At 40.8% G+C, this 26,819-nt stretch overlaps 1 protein-coding gene across 1 annotated transcript in view; it reads left to right on the forward strand.

The window, feature by feature from the left end:
* PLXNA2 (plexin A2) overlaps nt 1–26,819 on the forward strand; it is a 1,613,917-nt gene that overhangs the window by 1,456,221 nt on the left and 130,877 nt on the right. Inside the window, exon 24 of the mRNA XM_044077136.1 lies at nt 20,863–21,009. Within this exon, the coding sequence (XP_043933071.1) occupies nt 20,863–21,009 (147 nt within the window). The remainder of the gene's footprint in view (nt 1–20,862; nt 21,010–26,819) is intronic.

The raw sequence follows: 26,819 nt of genomic DNA on the forward strand, positions 1-26,819 counted from the left end.
CAGAGGATTTTTCTTTTGGTGAAACCTTGCATACCTTACAACAGCATTTCCACTGGGAGTGCCAAGACTATCCTTAGTCCAAAAAGAGACTCAAAGAATTTCTAGAGTTGCCTCAACACAGGCCCTTAGCAATAACCCCTGTCCTGGATGTTGTGGATGATGTTTTTATGGAATCCGGTCTTACTCCTGACACTTTACCTCCTACCCTTAGGAAACCAGACAGGCACTACAGAGTACCTGATATTCAAAAATTTATTTTCAAGAATCCTACTGCTGACCCAAAGATCATTTCCCAGGGGCCTAAAGGTATCAAGGCTATTACAGTCAAGAATCCCACCCCTTCGGACAGGGATTCCAGAGCTTTGGACAGATGGGGTAAGAAGGTATATACCTCTGCAACTCTTGGTATTAGGGCATTGAATTGTCCATTTCACATGCTGAAGTACCAGCAACATATTATGGAATGTATTAAACAAAAAGTGGCAACATTTTCAGACTGTGCAAAAAATAAAGAATTGCAGGAGCTTATGCATTCTGCAAGCCAAGTCAGCAAGCATACTTTGCAGTGTGGCTTTGATACCCTAGAAGCATCTTGCTGGGCAGCTGTCACTGGCTCTATACTGAGAAGACATGCTTGGCTGAAGGAGATCACAATGACTTCTTTACTCCACTCCCAAGCCCTGCCCAATTGCTTGTGCCCCTAGGAGGAAAACTTGCCCTTCATGCAAAAAACTGGATGTCCATCAGTCAGGACTGGTGGGTCCTCAACATTGTATCCCAGGGGTACAAATTTTATTTCCATTCACTGCCAACCCCAAGTGGGTTTCCAGACCTTCCTCCAAACCAGTGGGCAGAGGCTCAAAACCAAGTACTTTCCCTACTCAATATCCAAGCTATTCAGCCGGTTGCAGTAGAACAGAGGGTCAAGGATTCTACTCTAGACTCTTCCTGGTATCCAGGAAAGAGGGTTCTTGGTGCCCAATACTGGATCTTTCCATTCTCAACACCTTCCTGGTGGTACCAAAATTCAAAATGTTTACCCTGCAACAGCTTCTTCCTATGCTAACCAAGGATGCCTGGTTAGTCACCCTAGACTTAAAATAAGCCTATCTGCTTATACCCATAAGGGAATCATGCAGGAAGTATCTATGTTTCAGGGCAGGGTCTATGTATTATCAGTTCTTTGCACGTCCCTTTGGCTTCTCTACTGCACCCAGAGTATTCACAAAATGCCTGGCTCCAGCCATTGCATACTGCAGGCAGAGAAATATCCAAATTTACCCATACTTGGATGACTGCCTGATTCAGGTGGACAGTCAGGAATTGCTGCTGCAGCACCTGACATTTGTGAAAAACCTTCTCACTTTCTTGGGGTACACCATCAACGAAAAGAAATCAAAACTGGTACCCAGTCAAAGGATTGTATTCCAGGGAGCAAGCTTGGGCACAACTTCCCAGATGGCATTCCTCACCTCAGAAAAACAAGTCTGTCTGACAGACTACTTCAAAGAAATGGCCACCAGAACACAGCTATCTGCAAGGAAAATACTGCAAGCCCTAGGGTTCATGGCCTCATGTATACTGCTGATTCTATATGCAAGACTGCATATGAGGAAACTCTAGTGGTACTTAAAAAGTCTTTGGTGCCAGCATTCTCAGGACCTGGAAACAGTCATTCCTATTATACCCTGTCTAAGGACAGAGTTCCTCTGGTGGGCAAAAGCATGCAACCACAACAAGGGACTGCCATTTACTCAACCCCAAGCTGCCCAGACCCTAACCACAGATGCATCAGACTATGCCTGGGGGAGCACACATGGACGGAAAATGTATTCAGGACCACTGGAGCCCAAGTCAAATTCATCTGCACATCAACCAAAAAGAAATGCTAGCTGTACAGAATGCCCTGACAGCTTTTAGATTTATTTATTTATTTTATTTTACATTTGTTGACCGGGCTAGTCTAACTGGATATATGTCCATTTTCAGTAGAGGCCCGGGGAGAAAAGCTCCAAGCATAGGCAGTAACAAAATTATACAATATACATATTTATATAGTTTGTACATAAGATAAACATGTACAGAGTCCTTTGGAGAGTTTAAGCTAATATAGAGAACAACAACATTTGAGAAAAAAAAACATATAAATATATATATTTTTTATTCTTACGGAGTACTAAGAAGGAAATCTCATTAGATCCTAGGTTGAGGTTAGCTAACTTGGTAATACACGTAGGCAACATAGAACAGTAGAGTAGAGAAGTATAGGGAGAGTGAGATGGGTAAATGAGATATCAGTCCAGGTTAGAGCAGGGACAAAGCCAATGTGTTTTAAGATATTCTTTAAGATGTTTTTTAAAAAGCTGTGTGGAAGAGAGAGTTGAGAGTTCACTTGGAAGCTGGTTCCAGGTTTTTCCCACTGTGTTAGTGAAAAGTGAGTCCCCTGCTTTGTTGTTAGATTTAATAGTGGAAACTAGAAGCTTATTAGCTGAGCGAAGTGTAGTAAGATTTTTATAAGGGGTAGTCAGGTTAGTGAGGATTTGGGTATTATTAGGGTGGTAAAGTATGTTTTGGGTGATAGCAAGTTGTTGACAGAGTAGTTGGTTCTGCAATTCTAACCATCCCAGTTGTTTGAGGTTGTTACAGTGGTGGGTTTGAAAGGATTGCCAGTGGCAAATCTGGCTATGTTATTATAGCTAGCTGCAAGTCCCAGATCCCTAATTTTTCCAGGACAACTGCTAATAAAAACAGACAACACCACAGTTATGTATTACATCAACAAGCAGGGGGGGAACCCATTCCTACCCACTCTGCAGGCTAGCCATGGCCCTGTGGAACATGGTCTTGGACATTCAAGTCCATCTGCAAGTTCAATTCCTGCCAGGAAAACAAAACTTACGGGCAGATGACTTAAGCAGAAATCTCATAGACCCACACGAGTGGCAATTGGAGCACAGCACCTTCAACCTTCTGATTCAGAAATGGGGGACCCCAGAAGTTGATCTCTTTGCCTCCCCCTACAACCACCAGCTCAGCAAATTCTGCACCAGGAATCCTTACAGCAGGGCCTGGAAAGTGGATGCCCTGTCTTTTCAGTGGGTAAATCTCTCAATCTATGCCTTTCCCCCTCTGCCCCTCCTTTCAAGAGTATTACTCAAGATAAAGCAGGACAGACCAAGGACAATTCTGATTGCCCTGGACTGGCCACACCAGCACTGGTACCCACTCCTGCGCAGCCTGACATCGATGCCACCCTGGCACCTACACCAGAATCCAACCCTTCCTCTCCCAGCAGACGGGACAGTTTCTGCACCCACAACTGCAAACCCTAAATCTTGCAGCCTGGCTTATTCCTTGAATTCTCCCCCAGCAGTCTTAAGCAAACAGGTACTGGACGTCATTCTTGAAGTCAGAAGACCCAGTACAAGAAAATCCTATGCTGATAAGTGGAAAAGGTTCTGCTCATGGATTCAGTCTAAAGGAGAGGATACAGTACTGCCCTATCTGCCTCTTATCCTGGATTACCTAGCAGATCTACTCCACAAAGGCCTGTCCTTCTCCTCCATTAAGATACATGCCTCAGCCATTTCTGCTCATTACAACACTGAGCCACCTCTCTTCTCGCACCCTCTTATCAAATAGTTCCTGAGAGGGGCAAACAACTTAAGGCCGCCAAGGAGAGCACCCACCCCTGCTTGGGACCTTAAATTTGTACTGGAAAAGTTCATGCTTCCCCCCTTTGAAGCTGCTGCATCAGTAGAGATAAAATTCCTCTCTTGGAAAACAGCCTTGTTTCTAGCCATCACTTCAGCTAGAAGAGTGTCTGAGCTACAAGCATTCATGGCTGTGGAACCCTTCATTATTTTCCATGCTGACAGGGTTTCCCTTGGGGCTAACCCTTCCTTTATGCCCAAAGTGGTGTCCAGTGTGGCTCTCAATCAATCCATCCATTTGCCAACCTTCTTCCCTAATCCTAAAAATAAAGGGGAAAGGATCCTGCACTCCTTGAACGTGCACAGACAGCTCAGATTCTACCTTTATAGGACTAAGCCCTTCAGAAAATCTGACCAGTTACTAGTCAGCTTTGCAACAGGGGCAGAGGGCAAGGCCATTTCAAAACAAACCATTTCCAAATGGATAGCACACTGCATCCATTTCTGCTACAAGCACCATGGGAAACCAACCCTTCAGGGGGTCAGAACACATTCCACTAGGGCAACATCTACCTCTACAGCATTTCTCAGGGGAGTCCTTACCAGGGATATCCTGGAGGCTGCTACCTAGAGTTCTGTACACATCTTCACCAAGCATTACCACCTCCCTATCTTTTCCAAATCCAGGGCAGGATTTGCTACAGCAGTCCTGCAAGGCAGCCAGCCCTAACTCTTCTTGACTGACTGCACCCTTCTTCAGCTTTGGGAATCCACCCAAGTGTGATGACTGCAACAATAAAACATGAAGAACATAGTACAGTTGTGTACACTTACCATAAATGTAGATGTTCGAGTGTATTCACTGTTGCAGTCCTGTTTTCCCTCCCTCCAGCCCCCTGGTTTTCCCTCTCTCTTTCTCCTATCAATGGCAATTACTAACCCCTTCTGGGGTATTGGTATTGGTACTGGTATTTGCTTTTTACTGGTGGTGTTTTCCCCACCATAATCTAGCTCCCTATTTGGGGGGCTCCTGACATTTCGGGCAAGAAAAACTGATGTAATGGAGTTGGCTGCCTATTTTTATACCCCTGATGACCTGATGTCAGTCTTGGAGCGACAGCATCCGACTCAGAAATACTAAGTCTCTGGTATTCGGGCCGACTGAGGGATACCTGCAGGCAGATAACCCAAGTGTGATGACAGCAACAGTGAATACACTCTAACATCTACATTTATGGTAAATGTACACAACTGTACTTTTTTGGTTCTGTTTTGAGAGGTTACTCTTGGCTTCATCTCCAGCCTTTGCCTGATGGTATTAAGGCTAAACTGTTCGATGCTCCTCTTGATAATAAGAGCCTGTTTGTTTCTGTGGCTGCTGAGTTTTTTAAGTCTCTGCAGGATAAAGATAAGGCCTTGCAGAACTTTTAACATATATTTGTATCTTCTATTCCTAAGGTTCAGAGGAATTATCCATCTAAATCTGCTTTTGTTCACAGAGAGCCTCACCCTCATCCCAAAAGTAAGAAGGGTTCTAAGCGGGTTCTTCCTGCTGAGTCTATTCAGACTCCTATTTCTCAGAAACCTCCTTTTCAAGACAAGCCAGCTTGTATCTGACTGCTTCCCCTATTCTTTACTCAGATTCCCTTGTCCCCTCCATCTTTCCCTGTCCCTTCCCAGTTGTTTAAGGATCACTCAAGACTCTTGGGTTCTGTCCATCATCCTTCAGAGATACTTCATGGTATGGAAGACCCTTCCTCCTTTTCTGGGCATCCTTCAACTTCCTCGGGAACAGCTTGTTTTCTTTCCAGAACTACTTCAGGGCTTTTTGACACAAGACACCATTCAAGCATCTGGAAACAAATTCTGGACCTTTCTCAGCTCAACAACTTTCTGAAGGTCCCTTCCTTTTGCATGCTATTCTCCCACACCCTGTTTCCTCCTCTTCTTCTTCCGTAGGCTTTCCTGTTCTCCCTGAATCTCAAAAATGCTTATTTTCAATTTCCAATGTATTCCCTTTTCAGGAAGTTTTTGTATTTCTGTGATTCTTCCTTGCATTTTCAGTTCTGTGATTTGCCCTTTGGCATTACTGCTGCCCCAAGGGTATTCATTAAATTCCTCACTCCTGTGATTGCTTTTTGTGGATGAGAGGGGTTCGAATTTTTCCTTATCTGGATGGCCTGCTCATTCAGACATCCTCCCCTGAGGTTTTGCTTCAGCACCTCTCATTTATGGTTTGTCTCTTACAAAGCCTGGTGTTTACAATAAACTTCCAGAAATCAGTCCTGGTTCCTTCTCAAGGTCATGTATTTCTCATTTGCAGGCTCCAGACCATTCCTTTGCTGGCTTCCCTGCCTCCTCCCAAGGCTCTATCTCTAGTCACCCTTTTTCAGTCCCTTCTTATTCTGGTTTCATTTGCAGCCAGGGAATTTCTCAGGGCACTGGGATTCATGACCTCTACCATTCCTGTGCTACCTGTAGCTGGGCTTCATATGAGAAAACTACAGTGGTTCCTAAAGTCAGTATGGCTCCAACACGTTCATCCTCAAGATTTTCTAGTCCCTCTTCTTTCATGCCTCAAACTCGAGCTTCGGTGGTGGATTTCTTAGCTCTATCTCAACCCAGGACTTCCTTTTCAGCCCATAATCCCCTCTCAGAAACTTTTCTCGGATGCTTCAGACATGGGATGGGGAACCTCTTTTGGTTCCCTCAAAGTCCAGGATTGTTGGTATCCTCATCAGAGTTAAGACTGCATGAACATCGAGAAGATGAAAACTCTCCTTTTCAGCCTTCAGACTTTTCATTCCCTCATAATTCCAGGGTCTCTCAAAATCTTCACAGACAATACCGCAGTGATGTGGTATATCAGCAAGTAAGGGGGGACATGGTCCTACCTTCTTTGCAGACTAGTTCTTCAAGCTTGGACCTGGCTGTCCAGTATCAGTCAATCTGCATACATTCCTTTAGAGCAAAATATAGTGGCCGACTCTTTGAACAGATCCAAAACACAGGCTCATGAATAGATGATTCTCATAGATTTTTTTCTGGACATTGTTCATCAGAGGCATATTCTTCAGGTAGATCTTTTTGCTTCCCCTTTGAATAGAGAACTTCCTCTTTTTTTACAGTAAAGTCCCAAGTCCTTTGGCTTGGTTACCTCACACTGTGGACCTCCTCACACAGGACACGGGGTATGTAATCCTTCCTCACTTGTCCACTCTTCAACTGACATTGTGGGTGATAAGGTTTTGATCCCTTTTAGGCACCTTTTTTCTGAGGACATGCTTAGGGTTCTGCAGGAGGCCAGGAAACCCACTGCAAGGAAATCTTATGTATCCAAATGGAAGAAATTTTCTGTTTGGTGCCTTGTTTGCAACCAGGATCTGCCTTCTGTGGAGATACCTCTGGTTCTCTCTTATCTGTGTGAATTGCTCCATGCTGGGTTAGTATATTCTTCTGTTAAAGCTCACCTCTCAGCTATCTCTGCTTGTCTACCATTAACTTCTCCTATGGCCTCAAGGTTTGAGTTCAAGCAATTTCTTAAATACTTCCTTCATATCAGGCATCCCAGGAAGCCTATTCCACTTTCCTGGGACTTTAATTTTGTACCTGAAAATTTAACCCAGGCTACTTTTGAGCCTGAAGATTCAGCTTTCTTGCAGAATTGTATATGGAAGACTGTTCTTCTTCTTTTGGCCCTTACTTTAGCCAAGAGTGTATGTGAACCTTTGGCTCTTATGACTGTTCCTATTTTTTGGTTTTACATAGGGGCAGGTTGTCTCTTCATACTTATCCTTCTTTTATGCCCAAGGTGGGCAACTCAGGTATTATTTAGATAAGATTAAGGCCATTCAAAAGTCTCAGCAACTTGTTATTTCCTTTCATCCCAGATCTCTAGGTTTGGCTGTTTCTTCATGGATCTTTAAGGCCATTTCTTTTTGTTACTTTTTTCATAAAAAAAAGCCTTTCTGCCTCTGTAAAGGCTGATTCTACTAGGGCCATGGCTTACTCTGGTGCTTTTTTCAAAGGACTGGACACCAATTCCATCCTTGAGGTTGCTACTTGGACGTCTGACCATACCTTTACTAAGCATTACAAATTATATGTTGTTGCCAGAGCTATCCTGCATGGGTTTCTTGAAGTCTCTTCTGGGCCTTCCTCCTCCCAAGTTTCCCCATGAGCTTTTTCACTCTTCCTTCAGTAATGAGTACTGCAACTGTGGTATGAAAGGACATAGTGCAGTTGTGTAAAATCTTACCATAACAGTAGATAATGTTCTCTTCATTGTTGCAGTATTCGCTTCCACCCACCTACACCTTCTGCTCTGACCGTTTCCTTCTATCTTCCTGACTTGGAATTCATTTCCCTTTTGTCCTTCTGCATGCACATATTCTTCCTATGTCATAAAATTGTTCCTGCTGAGTTGTTCCTCTGAGGTATGTATATCTGTATGTCACTTTCTGCTCTACGCCTTGAGTAGGGAGCATACATATGATGTATGAGGTCTATAAAATTCTAAGGCTTTGGTAAACTGGCCAAAAGTTGGGCTACCCTTGGCAGGGAATCCCTTCAGTAAAGAGTACTGCATCAGTGATGAGAAGGGCATCTACTGTTATGGTAAGAATTTATACACCTGAACTTTTTCATCTGCAGAGATTTACTTAGCAGTGCTACTTTTGGCTTTTTCACGGGCTTTTCCTTATGTTAGGTTGAGTCATGGGAATTTGCTTCATCAATTTGTCTGTATCAAGAAGTATAACTCAAAAATAACTAAAAGCACAAAAATGTATTTTGAGGTGCACTTCACCTCCTATGTAGGGAGCTTCGCCCCCACTCCCTCAGCCTCTTAACTTATATATACCAACTCCATGTTCACATGACAGTGAAGAATAGTAAAAATAAACACTACGGTACATCACTGGCTCATGCAGCATTAGTACACATAGTTTTAACAAACTGGGATTAAAAGAAATCAAAGAAAAGATGCTTAACAATCTTATCAACATTATACTGTGGCTGTGCCATCTTGGATTTGGCCTCTAATACTTCATTTTATGGAGTGACTTATTTTCCAAATTAGACAATTTCCCAATTTGTCCCCCTCTTCTGTGATTTCTAAAGAGTGTTCCTTTATAAAGTGGAAGCATTTGGGGTTCCAGAGCCTCATGTCGGAGATGTTGATTGCAGCTAAGGTAGAGTCATGTTCACTAGGGGTAGCCTTAGCTAGGCCCCTTGGAATATTTCTCTATCTGAGCTAAGGTAAACTGCACAGAACCCAACTGTTGTTTTGCTGCTTATGCCAGAGGAACCATCAAGCGTCACCCCCCCCCCCCCGCTTTACTCAGTTCACCAGTCCCTTCCCCCAGTTTCCATGTTGCTATGTTTAATAATGAGCATGAGGTGTGATGGCAAGACAGCCATTATAATAATATTCAGGTGCTGTGCTGTTCAGAGAAATTGTGCAAATTACGATATAATTTAATTTTCTTTACTGTACAAACATAAGTAAACAAAATCCACTAAGGACAGCTACCATGGTTTGTTTGGCAGCTGCCCTTACTTAAAGAAAAACATATTTTTAATTTATTTTTATTTTATTTATTTATTTATTTATTTATTGGTGTTTGATTACTGGGAAAGGCCACTGGGTCAGTGAAAGCCCATTTTCAGTGGCGGCACTGGGAGAAAAGCTGCAAGTTATACATAAAACAGACATAACAACATTTTTAAAATGACAGTTTACAAGATTTACCCAAATAAAGTTCCATGAAAATTATATAAAAAAAAATAATCAATAAATAAATAAATAAATAAATAAATAAATAATCAATAGATGCATAAGTATCGTAAATACAACTGAATAGGTCTAGTATTTACAACAATGAAGTATTGGTTTGAGTAGCATCCATCAGGCAATAAACAAATATAAGGAATACATGGACTATGAAGTAAATACAGGTTGAACATTAGTGATGAGTTATATTATAAAAAAATATGTAGAAGTAGACGTAGAATGCAAGTTAGAGAGAGCAAGGCTTACTAAAAGGTGCATTACTGGTCTAGGAGAGGTGGGAGGATTGTAATTAGTAGTAACTTTTGAGTAGAAATTAGGCAGCAGATAAGATACATTAGCAGGAACTAGAGGTAGGCTGACCAAGTTCAGTGGGCATATTAAGTAATGGCAAAGGAGGAAATTGAGCAGTTACATATAAAATTGGTGAGGAAGTGGTTATGAAGAGCAGTTTTAAAGTTTCTAGGATTATGTTGAAGGCGGATGGATGTAGGCAGGGTATTCCATTTTGTGGCCGTGGTCCATGAGTATAATAACTGTCCTGCTGGTGATCTGGGTTTATGGACTTGAAGAAGCTGCTGGTACTCAGATCGCAGTGGCCTAGTGGGGGTTATAGGGGGTGAGTAGTGAGTTAAGTGCAGGGCAGTCTTGTGGTTTGTAAATAAGTTTATGAGCAATTGTGAGCTGGAGGAATACCAAGTAATGGGGAAGGTTAGGCCATTGTAACTTTTTTAGGGCAATACAGTGGTGAGTTGAGTGGTGGGTGATTGTATCAAATTTATCGATCTTGTTGTAGCATATTTCTAATTTTAATTGCAGGGAAGACTGCAGATTGGTTAGCAATGGTGTGCCATGGGTTAGAGAAGGCAAAAGGTATGCTTGTGCTTGAGTTAGTTTAGCTGGGAGGGAGAGGAACTTACTGTGTCTATAGAGCAACCCTAGCTTCTTATGGGTCTTAGATATACTGTTTTGAATATGCAAATCAAATCTGAGGTTTCCATCAATTATTACGCCTAGCAATTTGGTGTGGGCCACTAACTCCATTTTTGGAGAGTTGAGTGAGTAAATGTTGAGGTCGAGTTTGTTTATAAGGGATGGTCTCTTCAGTGTGAAAATCATGAGTTTATTTTTTGGGGGTTAAGAGAAAGATGATTAATGTGAAGCCATGTCTCTACAGAGGAAAAAGCTGCCTGGGTATTTTGCTGAAGTATTTTTGCATCGGGTACAGAGCAGACTATGGTAGAGTCATCTGTGTATTGGACAAGGGAGCCCTGTAGGATAACAAAGTGGAGATTATTAATAAAAATATTAAATAGCAGAGGACTTAACATAGAACCTTTGGGGAACACCTGTGGGATTGAGAAGATAGGGGGAAATAGAATTGTGCCACTTAACAACATGCTGTCTGTTGGAGAGAGAGCTTTAAAACCATTTGAGTGTCTGGGGAGATAATCCTATGTTTGATAGCTGAAATAAGAGGATAGAATGAGAGATGGTGTTAAATGCTTTTGACAGATCTAAGAAAAGGGCAGACACAATGTGTCCTGAATCCCTAGCTTTGTTGACTATGTCTAGAAACAAAATCAGTGCAGTGGATGTGCTGTGACCTGGACGGAAGCCATTTTGTGTTGAGGAGAGGATCTTTTTCTTAAGGAGATAGTCTGAGTTGTTTTTGCACACATTTTTCAAGGATTTTACACAATGGGGAGAGTACAGTGATAGGGCGAAAGTTGGAGACGTTAGTTAAAGGGCCACCTTTGTGAAGAGAAAGGATGATTGCTTTTTTCCAAAGACAAGGTACATAGGATTCTAGGATTGCTCTGTTGATCAGAATACTAATGAGGTAGGCCACAGAGTCGGCAGTGATTTGCAGAAACTTGGCAGGGATTTTATCGGCTGAGTTTGAAAAGGGTTTTAATTTTGAAAGTAGATTTTTAATTTAGGAGGTGGAGATGGAAGAGAGGTTAAACTGAAGGTGTAGAGACTGTTGTGAGGAAGTTGGAGGTAAGGTATTAATTCTTGGAGTGGCGTGATCCAAGGTTTGTGAAGTATTAATTGGGGGAGTAGATTGTTTTAAGGGGGGAATAGGATGATGCATTGTAGGAATAGAAATATTAGGGAGAGGTAAAGAGAAGGATGCAGTTATGTTGGCAATGGTGTCTATAAAGTAGGCATTGAAAATGCTGGCTATTTGTTCAGGAGGCATGTCAGGGTGTGGACAGGGATTGGGTTTGGTGCCAGGGTTTAGGAGATTACTTATGGATGACCAGAACATTTTGGGGTTATTTTTTCTATCCGTTTGCTGGTTATAGAAGTAATGCTGTTTGTCTTTAAAGATGAGCTTTTTAACTTGGTTTTGGAGCTGTTTATAATAAATGAGGTCTGATGAATTTTTAGAATTAAGCCAGGTTTTCCAAACTTTATCTCTGTGCGTTATTAGTTCTTCGGTGGGTCTTTATCTGCATTCCTTTTAATGGATTGTTGTCTACAAGAAATCATAAACAAAGTGACAAGATATAAATAAACTTAAAACACTGTGTCCCATTCTGTATCAGATATTTTTTGAATACTGAGATTTGAGAGCTTCAAGGAAGCGATGTTGCCATAAGTGATTAGGGAAAAGAACATCTTCAGCTGGGAAGTGATGCTGCCGTGAGTAGGGAAAAGAACATCTTCAGCAGGGAAGTGATGCTGCCGTGAGTAGGGAAAAGACCATCTTCAGAAAGGAAGTGATGCTGCCGTGAGAAGGGAAAAGACCATCTTCAGAAAGGAAGTGATGCTGCCGTGAGTAGGGAAAAGACCATCTTCAGCAAGGAAGTGATGCTGCCGTGAGTAGGGAAAAGACCATCTTCAGCAAGGAAGTGATGCTGCCGTGAGAAGGGAAAAGACCATCTTCAGAAAGGAAGTGATGCTGCCGTGAGTAGGGAAAAGACCATCTTCAGCAAGGAAGTGATGCTGCCGTGAGAAGGGAAAAGACCATCTTCAGCAAGGAAGTGATGCTGCCGTGAGTAGGGAAAAGACCATCTTCAGCAAGGAAGTGATGCTGCCGTGAGTAGGGAAAAGACCATCTTCAGCAAGGAAGTGATGCTGCCGTGAGAAGGGAAAAGACCATCTTCAGAAAGGAAGTGATGCTGCCGTGAGTAGGGAAAAGACCATCTTCAGCAAGGAAGTGATGCTGCCGTGAGTAGGGAAAAGACCATCTTCAGAAAGGAAGTGATGCTGCCGTGAGAAGGGAAAAGACCATCTTCAGAAAGGAAGTGATGCTGCCGTGAGTAGGGAAAAGACCATCTTCAGCAAGGAAGTGATGCTGCCGTGAGTAGGGAAAAGACCATCTTCAGCAAGGAAGTGATTCTGCCGTGAGAAGGGAAAAGACCATCTTCAGAAAGGAAGTGATGCTGCCGTGAGTAGGGAAAAGACCATCTTCAGAAAGGAAGTGATGCTGCCATGAGAAGGGAAAAGACCATCCTCAACAGGAAAGTGATGCTGCCGTGAGAAGGGAAAAGACCATCTTCAGAAAGGAAGTGATGCTGCCGTGAGAAGGGAAAAGACCATCTTCAGCAGGAAAGTGATGCTGCCGTGAGAAGGGAAAAGACCATCTTCAGAAAGGAAGTGATGCTGCCGTGAGTAGGGAAAAGACCATCTTCAGCAAGGAAGTGATGCTGCCGTGAGTAGGGAAAAGAACATCTTCAGCAAGAGGCTGATTCCCTATCCAGCATAAAATATTTAGTAACAGTAGGAGCCAATAAATTAAACTATTGATGCATGGTTAGACCTTAAGTGCTACATAAAATCTGGAATCATAACTAATTGGAACCACGGATTAGAAAAAAATTGTAAGTAATCTGAGGAGGAGTCCACATCCATTATAATTTTGGTAGACCCTGTCATATATTATAGAAATTACCACTTTGATGATAACAGTGTCAACATTCTCAACCCACCGCATCAAGCAACTTAGCTGCATTCCCAAGCAAAATATATTCATTGGATGAGCAAATGTTTCTCCCTTTGTGGGTGTTCTAAATGCTAGAGCTTAATTATAGCTGCTTATTTGAATTTTGTCAGCAGGCTGCTTTGGATTCCGGTTTTATATTAAATGACAAGACAAGAAGGGGAGTACATCACACTCTGACTGCTACATAGTGCTGTAGGCCTTTTCCTTCCTATCCTCCAGCAGAGTTTCATCACTAGCATTTTGGTCGACCCATATAACTGGCTTGTGATTTCACAATTTATGTAACATTAGCATATCTAACTTATCTCCTTGAAAATGTACACTTATCGGTTCCTCATTCAAAAACATTTTTATTAGCTGTTGTTGTTGATCTTTTTTAGTCATCGCCCCCAACACTCTCCTAGCTTCTCACTTTCTCACTGTCTTACCCTGTCAACTTTCCATTGCTATGCTATCACTAACGTGTTCTCTCATCATCCATGTGATCACTAACATGTGTTCTCTCATCATCCATGAGATCACTAAAGTGTTCTCTCATCATCCAAGTGATCACTAACGTGTTCTCTCATCATCCATGTGATCACTAATATGCGTTCTCTTATCATCCAATCACCACGTGTGTTCTCTCATCATCCATGTGATCATCTCATCATCCATGTGATCAGTAACGAGTTCTCTCATCATCCATGTGATCACTAACGTGTTCTCTCATCATCCATGTGATCACTAATATGCGTTCTCTTATCATCCATGTGATCACTAACGTGCGTTCTCTCATCATCCATGTGATCACTAACGTGTGTTCTCTCATCATCCATGTGATCACTAACGTGTGTTCTCTCATCATCCATGTGATCAGTAACATGTTCTCTCATCATCCATGTGATCACTAATGTGTTCTCTCATCATCCATGTGTCAGTAGCATTCTTTTGAAACAAAAACAAATGTCTTATCACTTAACAGTGCTACTGTTTTTCAAATTGCAAAAATGTTTAAATTTGTCTGTTTCTTTCAAGTAGAATATGGCTGTGTTTTTTACTCTAGCTAATCAGCATCAACCCTCCTTTTTCCATCTTGCACATGAGGTGAGGGTATCACATCAACAGTAACCACCACCTAGAGCCAGTGTTCATTCCACCAGGTGGCTAGCTGTGATGTTCTGTAGTAATTGTGAAGTCTTGTTACTCAGTAATGCAGTTGTTTTTCTGATTGTAAAAATATTTATACCTATTTCTCTGTAACTGTGTTGATAAAAATAAAATTTTATTAGGTATTCTAAGTGAATTGCTCTATTCTGATAACACACATTCGAGCTTTTCTCCCCAGGTCAGTGCTGAAAATGCTTTTGGGTAGACTCCATCATCATATTCCAGTAAACAAAGTAAATGAAATAAATATTTTCAGATAAAAGTTCAAGATCATACTTAATATGTAGGATTATTGACATATACTTCTGTGACATGCATGTTTGATGCAGCTTTTACATAGTGATATGATGTGGTTTTAAAGTACAATTATGTAAAATCTTACCATGACAGTAGATGTCCTTCTGTTCACTGTTGCAATATTCATTACAATGGGATCCCCTGCCAAGGGTGGCCCAATGGCCGGCCAGTATGAAAAAGGCTAAAAAAGATCTTGTACGCTCCATATATTACATTTATGCTCTCTGCATAGAACGTAGGCCATAAAAGGGACATACAAATGCAACTACCTAGAACTGAATTGCCTTAGAAATATACATTTATGCTCTCTCTGCATAGAATGTAGGCCATAAAAGGGACATACAAATGCAACTACCTAGAACTGAATTGCCTCAGAAGAGAAGAGGCACCTTTAGGACAAAGGAGTCCATGCACATCCAGCAGGAAAAAATGCAGAACAAACAAGAGGGAGTTGGAGGGAGGGAGCGAATACTGCAACAGTTTAGAGAAGGACATTTACTGTTATAGTAAGATTTTACACAACTGTACTATGTCCTTCTATATCTCTGTTGCAGTATTCGTTACAGAAGTAAGAGTAAAAAAGCTCAAGAAACAGAATGGGAGGTGGAAGGCTGAGAAGAGCCCTCAACAAACGCACACAAATGATTTCATAAGAACCTGTTCTGCCCTAGAAACCATATTCAACTTATAATGCTTAGTAAAGGTATATGCACTGAAGTCCAAGTAGCAGCTTCAAGGTTGGAATTGGTGTCCAACCCCTTGAAGAAGGCACCAGAAGAGGCAACAGCCCTAGTGGAATGAGCTCTAACAGAAGTAGACAGAGAATTGCCATCAAAAGTTAACAAAAGGAAATGGCCTTAGATATCCAGGAGGAGATAATTTGCTTAGAGACAGCCAAACCCAAAGACCTGGAATAAAAGGAAACAAAAAGCTAATCAGACTTGAGAATATTCATAGTTTTATCCAAATAGTACCGTAACTTTCTGTGCATATCCAAGGTATGCAGGACCCTCTCACTAGCAGACTGAGGAGAAAGGAAAAAGAGTTGTACAGACTGATTCAAGGACAACTCATTTACTACCTTGGGCATAAAAGATGGACAACGCTCTCTACTCGTCACTCATTAGACCCATTACAGAGTACAACGCCCCTTTTGGAATGTACCTCACAAGACATCTGCAGCAGCTGGAAAGGCCACAGAAGTACCTCACAAAGAGGATTACTGGCCTCAAACAAATGCCCTACACTGACCATCTCAAAAAACATACGCTTTACTCCGTAGCATATTGCCTACTCTGTGGTGATCTCTGCCTAACATATAAAGCTATGTCAAACCCAGAGCTGTTGGACATGCTACACCTAAAGAAATCCCAGTCCCTCCAAGCTACATGCTCTAAACCTTGTCACCACAATAAACAGGACATGCTGGAGGGATAGATTCCTGTTCCAGAGACTTCCCATACACTGGAACAGGCTACCCATCTATGTCAAGCAAAGTTCATCATTAGCACTCTTCAAGAAAAATCTTGATGAATGGATAGGAAATAGGAAATACACCCCAGGGATCACTTCTGTGTCTCTGCTCGACTGTGGCACAGGAAAATAACTTTCTTGGGTGTCGTAAGCCAGGGAACCTTGTTGGCTAGGCTTACGTAGGCCCTTGGGCTGATAGCCTAGTACCTACCTATGAACCTATTAGCATGAAGGGACAACTTATCCCAGTCAAAAACCAAAAAAGGAGGAATGGCCTTAAGGGCCTGGAGCTCAGAAACCCTCTGAGCAGAGTTAAGAGCCAGCAAACAAATCAGTCTTCCAGGTAAAATGTTGTAAAGAAGCAGAATCTGTAGGCTCAAAAGGAGTGTGAGTCAATTTTTCCAAAACAAAATTAAGGTTCAAAGGAGAAGAAATATGGGTTTTTTTTAGGCCTAATGCAGGGACTCTAAGAAATTGTTTGATCTCAAAATGAGAAGTCTAAGGAGGATTCATGGGCAGACAAGCAGAAATGTCTGACAAATGGAAATTCACAGAAGAATAGGCCAAGCCAGACTGTAACAACTCACACAAATAAGAGAGGACCAAAGAGATCCCCAGTGAAAAAGGGTCCTGGCTACGAGCATGGCACCAGACCAAAAATCTTTTCCATTTAGACATATAAAATTTGCTATTTGAGGATTTCTTTGCCTCCTGTAAAACCCTGAGAATATCCTCAGAAAAGATGTGCCTGAAAGTATCAAAACCCTATCACCCACAATGTCAGCTGCACAGTGGACAAGTTGGGATGAATGAGAGACCCCTTGTCCTATGTGAGTAGATCCAACCAGCAAAAATGTCTTTTGAACTGGTGGCCAAAGAAGTTCTAGGTAGTTGCATCCGTAAGTCCTTTTATGCCCTACGTTGTGTGTGGGGAGCATAAATGTGATGTACAGCCCATTCGAGATCTTATTTTAGGCATCTTCATACTGGCTGAGTGTCAGACTGTCCTAGGCAGGACATTCCTTCTATGGTATAGAAGGACATCTGCTGGGTCCTGAATGTACTTGTTTATGCATCTTTTAGGAGAAACACGAGTTGTAGTTACAGGATGAGCTGAGGCACGTTTGAATGTATTTTTGCACTTGCTTGTTGAATGACTATATATGAGAGGTTATACAGTTTATATTAGGGTGTTTGATTAAAGGGCTTGTGGGCAGTTATTCAGTTATGTATTTATTTGTCTTTGTTGACCAGGAACATCTGACTGGGATAAAAAGTCCCCCTTTCAGCGGTGGCCCATAAGAAAAGCTCCAAATATACACAAATAAAACATTTTTTACATCATTAAATGCAATATGTAAAATAACAATAAAACATTAACTATATAATATGGGAAAATTACAGTAAGTATTGAAACATGATGAATAACAAATATGGACAGTTGCAGTTATATGTAGATACTAATAGTTGTTTTGGGGATGTTCCAGTGATGTAATATTGTAGTCTCAGCATGAGAATATTAAAAGTTAAGCTGCTGTGTAGTAGATTTGTTATTATCCTTTCATTGGTTGAATGTTTTGAGTTTGCTTTTTTGCTGCTGCTCAGTGTTTGGTTAGCCGTCCTCCTGTTTGCCACTGCATGTGTTTTCACATGAAGGTTAAGTGAGACATTAATGTTACATAAGGAAAATGTATTCATAGTTACAGCCATCTGTTAGATGTCATACCGTGACATAATAGCCATGCCCAAACCCAGACTCTTGGTGGCATCAGCTGCTCTGAATGAATAGGTACTGATTTATGGCACTAAAGTCCTTCATATCAGGTGCTGAATTTAGATACCTTTGTCAAATATTGTCATGTACAAATAGCTTCATATGATCTCAGTATTACACCAGGATAAATCTGTAATAAATTATTTTGTGTAAAATGCCAACAGATTGGTTTATTTGGCATTGAATGGTCATTGTGTGTCCTAATGCTATATGAGTGCAGTGTGTGCTCTCCTTTAAAGTATGAATGCCTGCCAGAGCGGCTGCAGATTTATATACCTACGTATTCAACAATTGCGTTTCTAGTTTGCTCTTATTCAGTAACTAGGAACTAGTAATCAGCTGTTCCTGAGCATGAATTTCTCAGTCCTTTCTTCCTGCCAGACCCCTCCACTTGCCATAGTCAGGAGACTGACCCAGGTGTCTCCTACCCTTTGTTTGAAAAAGTGTTTCCTCATGTTCATTGTGAAACTGGATACTTTTATCTGGACACCTATTTTATTCTTCCCTTTTCATAGTCATCTGTTTACAATCCCTCCCCCCTTATGCATGTGTGAATCCAAATCACATTCTCCTGTTCCTGTTTCTTTCTAGGGATGAATTTTTTGCAATTCCATTACCTCACTGTTTGTGTTCCTAACCACTCTTTTTGGCACCCTGTGGCTTTCCTTTGCACTTTTTTGAGTACACCATTGTCCCATTTCTTGTACAGTCTGCACAGCTGCCTGCAGTACTCAAGTGCAGCCTTGTCAATACCTTCTGCATTGTTACTGTTACATTTCTGCCCATCGTGTGGCGGAAGCACTCTGGTATACTGTTTACATTGGCAGCTGTATTTAACTGGTTGTGTGAATGACAAAGTGACTGCTGAAACTGTATACATATAGAAGCTTTTAGCTGCTGTAGGGAGAAAAACAGAAGCATATAAAATTCTAGAAACTATTTTCATCCAAAACAAAGTTATTAAAACTCATATATAACCAGCCAGATGTAACAATCAGATGTTTCCTGTGCCCACTTGTCATAACAAGAGCGTTGTGGGACATGATAAAATGAGGATAGAACTACAGCTGACACACGTTGCAGACCATATTGCTGAAATGCAGTGTACTTTAGAGTTACCCTATGGCACAGACAGTTCTGTTTTGCATGATAAGCTTCTGATTAGAAGGCCAGTCTGCTTAATGCATTATCCACTGGGGGTCCACTGTAGTATTACAGCAACAGATGGCACAACACGGCACAAAATCCACTGCGTCATCAAGCCAAATGAAATGATGTTGCAGTCCGTGAAAACATATCAAGGGATCAGTTTCACTGAAATGTAAATGCCACTGAACAGTGAGCAGAAGTAAATGTAAATTGTATAAAAACAGAGCTTTCCTACTTGCACTAATATTTTTTTGCCTGTTTTTCATCTTCACTTTAACTTTTTATATACTGTGTTTATCCATTCCTAGCGGTTACTGCTCCAGACAGCTGACTGTTCCGACACTTGTATTGCAGTAGCTTTGCAGCTTGCTGTTTTTGCATTATGCTTACCCCTGTGATAATCTGATCATACAGAAAATGCTGTCACACGTACTTCTTAATGGTCACTTTATTTACTTTGCAGATATTTTTCCTCAGCTCATGCATGTAACTCCTGAAGTCCAAAGAATATGTTCACATACTCGAGTTTGAAATTTTTGTCAGTTGTGTAAGATGATTTCCAAACAGTGGTAAAGACTTTGGAATGTAATGTACAGACGACTGTAATCGAGAACAAGGCTGCTCCCTTCTGTGGATGAAATATCACCACTGACAACTGTCACTTTCTTCTTGGAGTCTACATTGACATCCTACTTCTCATTAAAACAAACAAAAAAACATGTGGCCTTTGCATCATATTGTGTGGGGTGGAGAAGATGGGGGCAGCTTATTTTTAACTGTGTTGTTTTATATTGCATTTTTTTGACGTATGCGACTGTTGTCTGTTACTATTTGTCCAGTTGTATTCATTTTCATAAGTAAAGTACCTACAGCACTGTTGGAAATTCCCTCTACTCCCACTAAGTGTTAAAATTATGGACCAACGTCCTCACTCATATTAAACAGACAGAAAGGGTAAACAGCTTCAAAAGCCTGCTCAAACAACATCTAAACCAATCCTGGCTTTGCTCATCCTGCTCTCTGGGCTAGTCTTCCCTCAATCCTTTCCACTGCACAAATTCAGATCTCTTCTCCATTCTATACTGTCTTTTTACCTCCACCTGTATAACCATTATATGTATCCCTATACTTTTTAACACCCATCTCCCAGCAATAATGCTTTCTCCACCCATTAAAATGCTACCCACTTTCTTCCCTCTGCCTTGTCTGTCCATCCCGTCTCTCTCTCTCTCTCTCCCTATTTCATGTATCTCACATCCTTAATGTAGCCGTAACTTCTTGAATTCTCCGAAGATTTAACCATGTAAATAGATTGTTGCTACATGTTACAGAACTGTATAATTGTCACTGAATATATGTGTATAAAATGTGGCCACTGAACCTTTTTTAAATCATTACTATAAACATTTTAGTAATTTTGTAGTCATGTAATTTTATGGGCTTGTGCTGAAAATCGCACTGCCCAGTTGGACTTTTCTAGTTAACAAAAATGAATAAATTAATAAAGACATGCAGTCATGCATAAGTAATTAAGTAAGTAAAGTGAAATGGAAACTGCATGTTGAAGTTGTCGGCTTCAGTAATGTGCCATTAATACTTTTCTGGAATGTTCTTTCTTCAGGAATGTGCAGGAGAACCTTTGTTTATGTTGTACTGTGCCATCAAGCAACAGATGGAGAAGGGTCCAATTGATGCAATTACTGGGGAGGCACGTTACTCATTGAGTGAGGACAAACTGATTCGACAACAGATTGAGTACAAAACACTGGTATGTAAATAAGCATGCGAAGAACCACTTGAAATTGTCACATAAGAAGACACAGCCAATTATGTTGAAATTGTCACATAAGAAAAAGACACAGCCGATTATGTTTCTTTTATTAAATACTTTTATCAATGCAGCTTTTGGGAATTGGAACATTCTTAACTGTGATATAAAGTAAGTTGCCTTGATAAGACAGATAGTATTAGGATGTGGGTTATGACAGAGAACTTCATTCCTCTTTTTAATTGGCTGTACTGCACAGAAAGCCTACATTTTCCTTCCTTTCTCAATAACTACTTTTGAAGTCCTAAACTGAGATCTTTGAGCAATCATTACACAAAAATACTCTTATCTGGAGACTGTTTAGCTCCACAAGCTGCCATTTCATTAGGATTTCTAGTCCACAATACATCTTTTTTTCTGCAAGTAAATAGGTGTCTGGTTTGTAGTTCATAGCTCCACTACACAAAAGCACATCTCCACTCTGCAAAAGCTTGCCTTGTCAGCCTTGTCCTGCTGTCTCTTATAGATGGTTTCTGTTGACCTGTTTATAGTGCATCTATCTTCTAATGTTTTCTAAGCCTTCCAACATTTTATTTTCCATTCTTGGTCTGAAGAAAGTCTAACCCTGGTGTTGACCTTATGGGAAAACTTTGCCTTACTTATCCCACTTCTGTGAGGTTATGTTCGTTCTTTAAATAAATTGCCCTGTCTGGAACTTCCACTGAAAGTCACAGCATTGCTTTCTCTTCTTGTTACCTAGACTCTTATTGTATTTCCTGCCAACAACTCACCCTCTCGAGCCTTCTGTTATCTGTCTCATTTTGAGATTGTGTGTACTTCTGCATTGTTGTTCAGTTGAAACTAGTTTGGACAAACCAGATAGATGTCTCAAGCTACTATATACTTAAATTCTTATGCAAGGATTCCTTATGACCTTCCATAATCATCATGCCAAGAATGAACTTCCTGCAGCCCCATGTTCATTTACTAACTCTTGATATTCACACACACACACACACACACACATATATATATATATATATTTATACGTTTTTTTCTGCAGAGATTCGTCAATACCCCCATGCAGAGGTTGAACTTCCTGTAACCCTGTATTTGCTTATACAATGTAAGACTGCCAGACAGAAGGGTTTTAGCCCATTCTGACTAAGTGGGTTTGATGACAGATTTGGCACAAAGTGCTTGAGTACCCCCCTTTCAGCCACTCATTATGGAATGTTAAAATTCCTGAGGCTTTTTTTCCAGTGACATGAGTGTCTCCTGTATTCTGTATCACTTAAATGCATACTGAATTCAGATGTTAAATTGAAGACTAAATTTGTAGCTAGAGGCCAGTTTATTTGTTTAAGTCCGTATAGTTTTTACTCTATTTCTTGCTGAAAGTAAAGTCTTTATACAGGCATCATGCTTTTATTGACATGTTGATGAATCTGATGCGCGATTATTGTGCTTTCTGGTGAGTGTTGCACAAGTAATGCTTTAGTGGACATTTTTTTGTGCAGTGTCTGCTACTGTCCCCCACTGTCTTACTGTGTCTGCTACTGTCCCCTCACTGTCTTACTGAAAGTCAGCTGTACCAACTGATTTGCCCCTTAGCCTAGTGTAGGACAACAAGGAGAAAAAAATTCCTGCTCTAAACAAAATAGCTGTGTATGCAATCAGAAGCATACAATATGCAGCAGAACTGGTTTGTTGTGTTACTCTAACAGTCAAGTTGCATTTTCTTCAAACTCAGAAATGTGGAGCAGAATGCATCTGTGTTACATTCCAGCCTGAACAGAACCAACTTAAATTACATTTATTGTCAGACAGTGGCAGCTCTACACTCATGGTATAAGAACAGGAACCCAGTTTAGAGCATTATTAAAATAAATGTTAGCTGCTAAAAGATGAAAGCATCACCCCCCCCCCCCCCCACTGCTCTGAAGGGGCTGGCTGCAAAAACAGGGTTGATCTGAAACATTGCTGTTGCTGCATTATGTTTGTATATCTCTCCTTACCATACACACACACGCACATGCACACACACGCGCACACACACCAGGATAACTATTAAAAAATGTTGTCTTTAGGTTTTTGGTTTAAGTTTACATTCATCCTTCGTATGAAATGTTAAACCAAGATCCCATTTGATTGAGTTGTTGGTAGCTCAGGTGGATGTAAAAGACCCCACAGCCCTTATCAAAAAAGAGTAGTGGAATTTCTCCAGTACCCTTGCCATATTTCCCCTAATCAGTATAAATACCACTTTGGGTACCCCCTGAAAAGAGCCCACTAACCTACTGATTCTTACCAGGTCAGTAAAGGTTAAATAAATAAATCCATGCATACACAGCATTACTTGTGACTTAGAATGTATCAGCATTGTGTTGTGCAAGTGAATGCTAACAGGTGAAAACAGTTTTCTTTACTTCTTTGGCTTTAGCTCAATTTGAAAAAATAAATGTTTGTTTGGGGATATGAATTAAGTAATGGTGATTATGGTCCATAGGAGAAGGTGTTGTAGACCATTGATTAGTGGTATGCAGATATGTGAGGAATATAACTTAGGGAGAAGAAGTGTGCTTTTCGACCAAGGGTTGTAGATGTCAGATGCTGCATTCCAGAGATGGTGGTATGGATAAAAGTGGGTACAAGATTGAAAAAGATTACTGTATGTATATTTGTTCATGTGTCATCTCAAAATAAACAGTGAGGTTAATATTGACTTTTGAAGAGAGAAGAAAAATACACTTTTAGGGTCAAGGTTGAGTAAGCCCTTTCTTCATCTCCAATTTAACATGCACAGCTCTCATTGGGTCTTGTGGTGATAATTGCTCATTAGCCGCTACTGCATCCTTGTACCTTTGACAGTAAGGGAATCATCATACTCCCAAGCTCAGGAGAGGCAGGAAGTGAAAAACGGGTATAGAAAAGTCAGTGGCAACATCTACACAGATTATGCAATACACACACACATGATAAATACAGGTCTACCAGGCTGTACAACCCCCTTTTTGTAGTGAAGGGCATTAGCCGTAAATTCCGATTTTCACTGTGATGCTACTGGAATTAAGTAGGCATCACTGCTGCTGTAATTGTAGCAGTGTATTTACCCTTTAAAATTTTCTTTACTACTGTTGTCAGTCTCATGTTTGGCTTATTTGAGGTGCACTGTTTCAGTTGTTAGCTTAACAGGTTGGACCTGCCTACACACACACACACACACACACACACACACACACACACACACACACACACACACACACACACACACACACACATTCTTGTGGTTTTAAATTCAGAAAGTTGTAGCTTCTAGCCTTGAAGCAGGAGTTGCGATTAAATTTCATTACTGGGGATCTTCCATTTCTTTTGTTGCTCAGATTTATCCTTTTGTGTTTCAGACATGACATTAAAACACAGTTCCATGTAACATTTCTTGTGAAAGCGAAATCAGTTATGTTAGCCCTTGAGAAATGTAAGAAAATAATCCAGATGTTCAGCATAGATTATTTCCTTAATTGAAAAGTATGGGGGAGAGGGGAGCAGTCCGCCCAAATTTACTACTCTTCCTTGTCATACTAAGGCTGAAAAGGTATTTGGATATTCTTAGCTCCGTTTTCCTGGTCATAACATTCAAAGTGAATGCATGTGCACATTTTTACAACCTTTCTTCACTGAACAATAAAATATCTTTATTAGTATATTGCTGATTTTCTTATAAGACAGTTATAATGTCATGCCAGCAAATGGGAAGTGAGCTTCTGCTACATACATTGCTAGGCAACAAACATCATCAGTGATACAGTGCTGGCTTACCTGTTCTTTAAAAAATTGCTTCTGAAAATTATTATGTACATTTAGTTCTGAAGAGAGTTGTTTTTTGTGACTCTGAAAAAAGATATTATGACATAAAGTCATCCATTTTTGATGCAGTCAAGGCTGAAACAACATTAACAGAGTTGACAGATGTGTCATGAAGATGTTGCTGCGGCCTAAACAAACAGTGTTGTTGATAAATAGGAGCATTCAGTACCTGACATGGCAGGAGTAGCCTGTGCTTGAAGACAAACGGTTACGCAAGCATCTTGGTAGTAATTCTTCTTGTGCTGTGAATTGCTTGTATTCGTTCCTATTACTAGTTTGTGTCTGGGCGTTTAAATGGGTTTTTATGTATGAGTTTTATGTCTGCTACTATATATTTTTTTCTTTTACTGGTTCTGTATTGACTGCTGTTTATTAAAGAACTTGATTGTAGATGTAAAAGATTAAGAATTCGTTTGTACTGCATGTACTTACATATTAATAAATCACAAGATATTATTATTTGCTTTAAATGAAGTTAACATACTCCTGCTACAAAGATGCCTGAACACTTATAGTTTCAGCACCATATTAATCTTTGAGTTTAATACAGAGAATTAAAGCTGCAAGATGCTGTTGTATTCAGTAGTCCTAGCTTTGATTCCACGAGTCTCCATTTGCCTGCTAAGCTATTGTAAGCCACTCACCAGACTGACTTCTTGGTTTCCAATAACAGCAGGTCTCAACCCAACCATGTAATCCTGCATTATAAAATGCATAAATAAGTAATTAGTTAAATACTCATAGATGAGTCATGCCATATTTGGTCTGCTCTGACTTCTGTCCTGAATTTCAGAAAGTCTGGCTTTCATGGAAACATTGATGTACTCTGGATGGTGCAGGAAAAGTACTTTATTGCTGGAGGAGAGGTATTTAAGTGATTTGTAATATGTCTGGTAGTAAAACTGTGATGAGATCCAGAGAAGCTGATGCTTAGTGCCAGCTTTGTTAATTGGACCATAATGATTTCAGATCCATTTGACAAGCTAGGGAGGTGGCTAAGGGAAGAATCATTAAGTGAAGCAGATGGCATTAGAAGGCTTTCACTATCAGTTTGTACATGAAAAAGCATCACTCTCTAAGGTACCAAGACGTTTGAGGCATCCCCCACTCTGGAATTATAGATAAACTCACTAAACTAGGTATAAATCCCTATGTCACAAGATGGGTTGCCAACTGGCTCACTGACAGAACCCACACTGTGAAAGCTGCAGATTCCAAATCCAACGTCAGACCAGTGACAAGTGGAGTACCACAGGGTTCAGTCCTGGGACCTCTCCTGTTTGGTATCTACTTTTCTGGAGTACATGCTAACACAGAAGGTCTTTGGCTAACTAAGTTTGCAGATGACTGCAAACTAGGAGCCATAATTGAAACTCCTAATGATGTGGACATCCTACAAAAGGGCCTCACTGAGACAGATGCCTGGTGTCAAAGCCATGGCCTCAAGCTCAATGCCAAAAAGTGCATTGTCATCCCCTTTGGTAAAAACTCTGTACCCATGAGCTACCACATAGGTGACAGTCTACTTAACACCGAAAGTGTGATAAGAGACCTTGGAACACAGGTGGACAGTAGTCTCTCCTTTGATAATCACATCGCCACAGTAGTCAGGAAATCCTTCTACATGGCACACCTCATCACAAAAGGCTTTTCATCCAGGAAAAAAGAGGTCATTGTTCCCCTCTACTCATCACTCATTAGACCTATTATAGAGTACAACACCCCTTTTGGTATATACTTCAAAAGACATCTACAACATCTGGAAAGGCCACAGAAATATCTCACAAAGAGGATTACTGGCCTCAAACAGATGCCCTACGCTGACCATCTCAAAAAACTCCAGCTTTACTCCGATGCATATCGCCTACTCAGAGGTGATCTCTGCCTAACATACAAAGCTATGTCAAATCCAGAGCTATTTGACATGCTCCACTTAAAGAAAT

Source organism: Protopterus annectens, chromosome 7.part0 (genome assembly GCF_019279795.1).
Source record: "Protopterus annectens isolate FY-2018-M chromosome 7.part0, PAN1.0, whole genome shotgun sequence".
NCBI classification, from domain to species: Eukaryota; Metazoa; Chordata; order Ceratodontiformes; family Protopteridae; genus Protopterus; species Protopterus annectens.